This window comes from Chlorocebus sabaeus, chromosome 15 (assembly GCF_047675955.1).
Source record: "Chlorocebus sabaeus isolate Y175 chromosome 15, mChlSab1.0.hap1, whole genome shotgun sequence".
Classification (NCBI taxonomy): domain Eukaryota; kingdom Metazoa; phylum Chordata; class Mammalia; order Primates; family Cercopithecidae; genus Chlorocebus; species Chlorocebus sabaeus.
The window spans coordinates 60,255,342-60,264,698 of record NC_132918.1 but is presented as its reverse complement, the minus strand read 5'-3'; the positions used below and the strand labels follow the sequence as shown (position 1 = coordinate 60,264,698).

Below are 9,357 nucleotides of genomic sequence, written 5' to 3'. Positions count from 1 at the left end.
CTGTTAAGATAGAGCTTACTGCAAATTTAAGTTTTATACTGATTGCTTTAAATGTCTCCTTCATTCTCCCCTCACATGTCTTCAGGTGATTGGTTATCTTTATAATTTAAGTATGAAAATCCTGGTCATAACTGGTAATAGAACAACATACAGATTGCAGGCACTTCATCTGTGTTTTGATACAGTGTAAATGAGCCCATTCTCCCTACCTCCCAAACATGACCTTGGATGTTTGGTCCTACAGCTTGTTTTAACATATACTACCCACCCCACGCACATACAAACTCAGGCACACACACCTCAAGAACATTTCACCGGGCTTCATCATTGTATAGCCTTACAGCACACCAGACTTTGGATTCCACTGAAAGACTGCAAGAAAATTGTTCCACAAGATGCTAATCCTGAGAACTTAACTTTTGAGTAAATACTAGAGGTATAGATTGACATTTGTATATGGAAATTTCCAGATGCTGCATGTTGCTTTGGGACTGTTGCAGCCTTTCCAAATCCTTGCTTCTCTGTCCAGATGTTCATCCTTCACTCAATACCATTTTCTTCCCATTGTAACTGCTTGCAAACTTTTGACATTGGTCCTATGGACTCTTCCCAAAGCATTTTCTCTCTCATAACTCCAAAAGACTACAATAATTTATAAAGCTTATAATATAAACAGAAAAGAAGAAAATAGTGTAAAACGCTGATTTTGAAAAACAAAAATAAAAAAGTGTGAAAATAAGTACCAAAATATCTTAGTTCTTAGAAAAAAGATGTAGAATGAAAAAACTAGAAGCCATTTTGTGTTCATAACATTGAGTTTGGTCTGCAGGGTAACTGAGTTTTAAAGGTTTTGGAGTCAGACACGTGAGTTCTAGTCTAAATTGTGGCTCACTTTACCAGTATGACCTTGCATCAGTTACTTCTCCTTAAAAATCTGTTTCCTCATCTGCAAACTAAGAACAACAGTAGTAGTAATACCTACTGCTAGAGTTGTAACCAATATCAAACAGGAGAACAGATGTAAAGCTGTTAGCACAGGGCAGGGCTCATAGTAAAAGCTCAACAAATGGTAGAATTTTTTATTTATTGTTATACACATTAATAAAAATTATACAGATGGTATGACTTGGCTTTCACTTTTGGAAATCCACTTTGGGACTTAGTTTCTCTAAAATGAAAAGGTTTGTACTAAACATTACCTCCTAACATCTTTTTCTAGCTCACTGGTTACAGCTTGAATAGAACTAATAAATTTATATACAGACTGAAAACTTTACATCGTCTAGACTTGTGAAGGACTAGAAAAGAGTTTCAAGTTGCAGAATGTCAGAAGAACGATGACATAGGTGAGGAAACAGGGATGGAACTTCTCATGACAAATGTCCCTTTTCTGAAGAGATTGAATATTAGAAACTCGGAGCCTGACTGGTATAGGGTGAGATAAACATATATACTGTTGCAAGTACATTTTTGGGTAGCAATTAAGCAGGACATGGATACACTAGTTTATTAATGAATCAATTCATTTTTTTGTTCAATGAATAAACAAGCGAATAAATGAGCCCAACCTGCTTCATTAAATATTTATTTTCAATACATTTAATATCCTGTTTCATTCCATAAAATGAACATTTCAAGGTGGCTGAAAATGCTTTAGGCCAAAATGAGATTGGAAAACCCTTGCCTCATGCAGTTCTAGGAAGTTGGACATAAAATGGTGTAAGCTGAGCTCCTCATTCTGAGGAGCAAGACATTATATGGAATATGGAAAATCACTGCTTGTTCTGAAATAGCTACTGTTTCAATTAGCGAGGAAAAGGAAAAAACATGGAATTTTGATCACATCTAAAAATAATTAGTCTTCAAAGATAAAGTACACCTACATGTTCATGATGGTGAGATTACAAAATAGGTCTCAGGGTGTGTCCCAACTATGAACTCTGAATTGTCTTAGCAATGAATAGATAGAGGATGACACTAGGGTACAGGAAAATAAATACTAGGAACGTGTAATATTGTTAGCACTAAAATGCATCTGACTCCTTCTACCAACTGTCCAAAATTTCATGTTTCTACTAGGTCTGGGTACCAAAAAAAACTCTTATGACTTTGTAAATATTGATGGATTGTTTTCTCTAAGGCACTTCACATATTTAGAAGGTCAGTCAACCTCAGACATTCCTTGTCCCCTGTTGCACCCAATTTATTATATAATTTTGTATGCTTTTGTATGTGAGTCTTAATTTCCAAATAATATCCACAACAATTTTATATGTTTATATTTTTGCCTTTTCAGATTTCAAGTTGAAGATTTTTCAGGTCATAACATGAAAATGTTGCTAATTTTGTTCCTCATGATAATTTGTTCCCATATTTCTGTGAGCCAAGATTCTGGTAAGGAAAAACTGGAAAGAATTCTTAATTTTTATTATACAAAATAGATAATACACGAATTTGACCTATTTAAAAGTTGTGAGTTTTGTATCACTTTGTTTTGATTTTGATGGTAGTGAAGGGTAAGGGCAGTAGGTCAAATTCTTTGTGAGGTCATTCCGTGTTCCTTTGAAGATCATTTGTTTCTGGATCTTATTCCTTGTTAATAATAGAAAGATACGAGAGCTGTCATTTTGTCCTGCTTCAACCACTTTTAGGTCTTCTGGGAGGTTGCATAAAAATTCTGTTAATATTAGGCTCAGGCCTGGAAAACTTGGAATGTCTTATCCTAATTCATCTGTGTCAAAAGGGTGTCTTGGTTTAGTGTCCAGATTTGCTCCAAATTAAGCTATTTGACTGCTTATTGTGAAGAAAGTGCTTTTTCCCTGGAGAGAAAGCTTCATAGCACTACCTTCTGTCTGGTGACAATTTCTGTCCTGTGGACTTAAGACCCTGGCACACCCTTAACCACTTCACCATCTCCTAAATAATTGGTTCTTGTCCAGAGCAACTTATGTTGGCTTTTACAGCTTCCTCGAGGACACTGACCTTGGAAGCAAGTTTTGTAAAGACATAAACTAGACTTTGCCCTCCAAACATCTTCCTTTGATGTATCTCTAGGCCTTGAGCTTCTCAAGTAGAAGCCATGTTTTGTCCTCCATTGTTTCATGGTTCAGATGTAGTGATGGACCTTATCAGAAGCTGAGTCCACCTTATGTGCCACTCATCTACATTTCCTTTCTCCACAAAAGATGTAAGGCTTCATTTATGAATAGAAAGTCACAGGTGGTCACAAATCAAGCCACCCACAGCAGGGCTCCTCTGGCAGTCTTCACAGGGTTTCAGGCTTCTTTTGGAGGAAGGTGTTGATACACCCTCACTTATATCTTCTGCTGAGATGCTGCTGGCTGTATAATCATGAAAAGAATCTCAGAGTGGTTGAATTTGGCTTATTTAAAAGACAAGAAATTATTTTACCCACTATGCCTTGATCAGATGGCCATAAAAAGAATGAAATAACACACAGGGCTGCCAAAGCTGGTTTCCCAGCCAGTGTAGAAAGGAAAAGATTGAAGTTATTCTAATTTGATTAGAACTTACCTAGTAACCATTTTAGGTAATTGGAATCTCAGAGTGAGGCGGTACCTTAGATATTTTCTAGTTGAATCTACTTAGTTTAAAGAAGAAAAAACTAAGGCCCAAGTATATTGAATGTCTTAACAAAGCTCATAGAGTTAGCTGAAGGCAAAGTCAGGGTGTTCATTACTTGTTCCATTACACTGTATTTTCTTGAACATACACCACACACATAAACTTCCCTCCCTACCCCAGACAAGAAATGGATCTTATGCTAAGGTAGAATGAGCTCTGAGTTCAAACCAGCAGACCACCAGTAAACAACAGTTAGTGTTTGAACCAATGATTCTGTATTATGTAAAAATATAGTACCAGATAACTAGTGTTGAATCTAACATTGAATGAAGCTTTAAAAGTTAAGCATAGTATTACATTCCTATATAAAACTTATATTTTTAATGGAAACTAAAACTATAATCCCTTTTCTAGTCCGAGATACATTGGTGCCATCACATTTTCACATGTGGGGATAAAATTCACCAATTATAATACAATGTTCATTCATGTGATTCATCAAAAATATTAAGATATTTAAAATAACCTTGAAATAGATTGACTATTCCATATTTTTATGATTTATAGACTTTTTAAAAACTTAATGTGACTGGAATATAAAACTTATATGTTTTTAAGTTACTCAGATAAGCTGTTGTGTTGCTTAAATGAGAAAGGCCATCTTTCAGATTCCACCATTAAAGTGAATTTGATGGAGTTTGAGTTTCAGTTAAAATTTTTATCTAGTTGACATAGTTGAAGTCAAATTCCAAAAACCAAAAAAATTACAAGAGGAAATTATCCACAAAAGGTATAAAACCCATGATTTTTTTATTTCTCTGTTTATCTCTGTTTTATTTTTCCAGTCACTGTTGTTAATCACTATTTCTAATTAACCAATTCCTTGCAAAAGTTATGCTTAATTTTGTGATCAGTTCAAATGAGAAGTTGTTTAAAACAATCAGCCCAAGATACAGCTATCTCTTTTTCTTGAGAGAATATGCAGTTGCAGACTGCTATTTTCAGTTTATTGGGAAGGTATTTTAAAAATAAAAAGGAAAGTACATCTCCCTCCCCATAGAGTTGGCATTAAATATGGCAGTAAATTTTTAAAGTTTTTAGTTCGTTTATATGTTTGTGGTTTTGCAGGCCCTAAGTATGCAGATGTCGTGTTTCTGGTGGACAGCTCCGATCGCCTGGGATCCAGGTCCTTCCCTTTTGTGAAAATGTTCATCACCAAAATGATCAACAGTCTCCCCATAGAGGCTGACAAATACCGCGTGGGCCTCGCCCAGTACAGTGATAAACTTCACAGTGAATTCCACCTGAGCACCTTCAAAGGCAGGAGCCCCATGCTGAACCACCTCAAGAAGAACTTTGGATTCATTGGCGGGTCCCTGCAGATAGGAAAGGCTCTTCAGGAGGCTCACAGGACTTATTTCTCTGCAACCACCAATGGGAGAGACAAGAAACAGTTTCCCCCAATTCTAGTGGTCCTGGCTTCGTCTGAGTCTGAGGATGATGTGGAAGAAGCTTCGAAGGCCCTGCAGAAAGACGGAGTGAAAATCATCTCCATAGGGGTGCAGAAAGCTTCTGAGGAAAACCTGAAGGCCATGGCCACGTCTCAGTTTCATTTCAACCTTCGGACAGTCAGAGACCTCAGCATGTTTTCCCAAAACATGACGCACATCATCAAGGATGTAGCAAAGTACAAGGAGGGAGCAGTTGATGACATCTTTGTAGAAGGTGGGCCTAGGATATATGTATAGGAATGATGATAAAATGCTTTTGAAACATTAAAATGGGGAGAGGATTGAAATTCTATGAATATTTCTATCCCCAAAATGGGCCACATTTTCAGATGTTATGTACCCATACATTTAAGAGAGTCCAGTGATTATGACTATTTTCAATTCAGTGAACCCCACAAGTCTTGGTTTTTCGTGTTTCACTTATCTGTGTTGCCTGACATTCACAGACTTCCTAACATTTAGGGATGCTTTCTCCCTGCCACCCAACTGATCTCTGAGCTATTTCCCTGGGCTTTAGTTGCTATGTAGTTTTAGTACTGGTTCATTTAAAAGGTAAATTTGCTTCTAAAGAAATTCTTGACTCTTAAAACCACATAATATAATCATAGAATGTTAGACCTAAAAACAATTTCCAGAAGTCCAGACCCCCCCCCCTTTTTTTTTTTTTTTTGGAAATAGGAACTTATATATATCCTTAGAAGTGATGTGCCTTGGCCCAGGGCCAGGCTGTGACTTAAAGTCAGAGCTAGTAGGGCAGGTTTCCCAATTCCCAGCCATGTAGTTTCAGCTCCAGACTGCCTTGCTCCCTGCTACCCTATTCTGAATTAGTTTTCCCTGTGTTCTGCTCTGGGGCCAAACTGCTCTCCTGGTCTGTCCTCTTGTACTACTCTAGTATGTACGACTCTAGAATGGTCAAGAGTTTGTGATCATCATTCAAGCGAGGGGCAGGGGATAGCCAGTAAAAAACAATGTGTTCAAAGTGTACATGTCCAAATATGTTATATAGGAAACTCACATTATCCCTGATTAAATCAGTTTGAATGAGCTGATATATGTACTTACCTATTGATAACAGAGAATGCTTTCCTTGGGGTCATCTATGAAACTATGAGTCCTTATTACTAAGATCATTCCCAAATAAAAGAACTGAAAATGCGATTGCTATTTCATTACTATCCCTTAGGAATATTTGGACTGTAACTGCTGACTATAGGGTAGATGATGCTTAAATGATTTTAAGATGATAGCAATGGCTATGGTTCACTGAATGAATTTTATGTACCAGGCCCTATGCTAAGAATATTATCTCATTAAATCCCCATAACAACTCTATGAGATTAATATTATCTCCCTTTTACAGATGAGGAAATTGAAGCCAGGAGTTTAGCTAAAATGTAGTATTTGAACCCAGGTCCCTTTAACCTCAACTTCATAATTATTTGTCTACCTCCTGCTCTAAGTGCATAACTGAGCTCTGCTGTATGGTCTTCATGCCTTCTGATGCTCACCAAAGATGCTGAACCACCAGCTAAAATTGTGCTTGTTTATTTCTTGCCCATACAGCTTGCCAAGGCCCTTCTATGGCCGATGTTGTGTTCCTATTGGATATGTCAATCAATGGAAGCGACGAGAACTTAGACTATCTTAAAGGATTCTTGGAAGAAAGTGTATCTGCCCTTGACATAAAGGAAAATTGCATGAGGATTGGCCTTGTGGCCTATAGCAATGAGACAAAAGTGATAAATTCACTGAGCATGGGCATAAATAAGTCAGAGGTTCTCCAGCATATACAGAACCTTTCTCCCCGGACTGGGAAGGCCTATACTGGAGCTGCCATCAAAAAGCTCAGGAAGGAAGTCTTTAGTGCACGGAATGGCAGTCGGAAGAATCAGGGGGTGCCCCAGATTGCCGTGCTGGTGACCCACCGAGATTCGGAAGACAACGTGACAAAAGCAGCTGTTAACCTCCGACGGGAGGGTGTGACCATCTTCACCCTGGGCATAAAGGGGGCCAGCGACACCCAGTTGGAAAAGATAGCATCCCACCCTGCTGAGCAGTATGTCTCCAAACTGAAGACCTTCGCTGACCTGGCTGCTCACAACCAGACGTTTCTGAAGAAGCTGCGGAACCAAATAACACACACAGTCTCTGTCTTTTCAGAGAGGACCGAAACGCTCAAATCTGGTAAGGTCTTCTGCTGAAAGAAGGGATGTTTGGATTCTTTTTTCCTTCTCTTTCAAATATTCTGTATACAAAGTGGATGGGCTTGGTAAGATGTGGATGGGAAGGGGATAAGTTCCTAATTTTTTTACTTGAGCTTGAAAATATGAATCCTAATTTGGGGACAATAAAAGCCATTGAGGTGTTGGCATGGGGACAAGAGATTTCCCCTTCTAGTTCCTCTTTTGTGCAGCTGTAATTAGGTTTTTTACTCATCCATGCTGCAGAATACCTTCCTTTGCTATTTTTCTCTCTTCATTTGTCTTTCTCTCTTTTGCCTCTCATGTTCTCCTGCTCTTCCCTTTATTTCTTTATTCTTTTTGTACTTTTCTCGCCCAAATCTTCTTCCCTCATTTCCAAATTCCAATTTAGAGAATAAACAGGAGTATGATTTGAATGAAGAACAAAGTAATTATGTAATTTGTTGTGGGGTACCATTCTAGCATCCACTATGCAGCGACAGAGACAGAGGGTGATGTATCTTACATTCATATATACACTTATACTATATAAATATGTTTATGTATTGGTATACATATAGATGTATATATTCTTCCATAAATATAGCATATTTACTACAAATGTCGTTGTCTCACTCATGAATAGTATCCGTAGTTAGTTGACTAGGAGTGGGTAAGGAGTAAATAATTTGCTCAAGAGCGTTCATGTGCCTACAATGTCCAGTTAAATACCTTCTCGATTTCCCAACACACTACTTGACTTTTTGCTAAGCAGTTATTTACTAATGGGTGAAGTGTCTTGTAAAAAGCAGCTTCAAATTTTTTAAATCTCCTACTATATTCAGACTTATCCTGATTCATGGCAGAGAATTAGGGCAATAGTCTTAAAGTGTCAGAAGCGATTCATTTGGCTGAAGGGATGGTAAGATTCCCCCATTTTAAGCTAACAAAGCATGTATTTTAAGCCTAGAAGCTGTTTCCCATTTTTCTATCTGAAGAGGTTCATATTTGTTCTTCTTTCCACCTGCTCTCATTTTTTCTTCATGCTTGCTCAAATGCCACATGCAACTTACTGATTCCATTTTAGGTTGTGTGGACACTGAGGAAGCAGACATCTATCTGCTCATCGATGGCTCAGGGAGCACCCAGGCCACAGATTTCCATGAAATGAAGATCTTCCTGTCAGAGGTGGTAGGGATGTTCAACATTGCCCCCCATAAGGTGCGGGTTGGGGCCGTTCAGTATGCTGACAGCTGGGACTTGGAATTTGAGATCAATAAATACTCCAACAAGCAGGATTTGGGAAAGGCCATTGAGAATATCAGGCAGATGGGTGGGAATACAAATACAGGTGCAGCACTGAATTTCACACTGAGTCTGTTGCAAAAAGCAAAGAAACAGCGAGGAAACAAAGTTCCATGTCACCTTGTTGTCCTGACAAATGGCATGTCCAAGGATAGCATCTTGGAGCCTGCAAACAGACTGAGAGAAGAGCACATCCGAGTTTATGCTATCGGGATTAAGGCGGCCAACCAAACACAGCTGCGAGAAATTGCAGGAGAGGAAAAGAGAGTGTATTACGTGCATGACTTTGACGCATTGAAAGACATAAGAAACCAAGTTGTTCAAGAAATCTGTGCTGAAGAAGGTAAGAGAAACTGTGGCTCTACCTACTGACCTTCACTCGCAAATTGCCATCCTGGCAATAATTGACATTGCTGGTTTAGAAAAACAACAACATTACTAAGTTGAGATTTGTTGACTTGTGTGACTGTGTTTGTTCTCTAGAACAAAGCTAAGAGCCCATTATAGTGTTGTTTTAAATAATATCTGAAGCATAAGAAAAATATTTGGAGGAATTTCTGTAATAAGTATTAATTAGCTTCCTCTCACAATTTCTTGCCACAATAGATATATGAGTGTATACCACATGTGTAATATGATTAAATGATTTCAGATTGTAAGGAATACTTCAGGTTTATTTGAATGTCTTTTTATACAGCTCTTATGAAATTTTTTTAGAGCTATATCATTTAGAGCTCCTGTTTTCAACCAGGAGTGATTTTGCGCCCTTAGGGGTT

The 9,357-nt window shown here is 38.0% G+C and overlaps 1 protein-coding gene across 1 annotated transcript in view; it reads left to right on the top strand.

The window, feature by feature from the left end:
- Positions 1-2,333: 2,333 nt before the first annotated feature.
- Positions 2,334-9,357, top strand: part of COL6A6 (collagen type VI alpha 6 chain) — a 111,235-nt gene continuing 104,211 nt past the window's right edge. Inside the window, exons 1-4 of the mRNA XM_038002892.2 lie at positions 2,334-2,394; positions 4,714-5,310; positions 6,660-7,280; positions 8,364-8,924. Of these exons, the coding sequence (XP_037858820.2) occupies positions 2,334-2,394; positions 4,714-5,310; positions 6,660-7,280; positions 8,364-8,924 (1,840 nt within the window). The remainder of the gene's footprint in view (positions 2,395-4,713; positions 5,311-6,659; positions 7,281-8,363; positions 8,925-9,357) is intronic.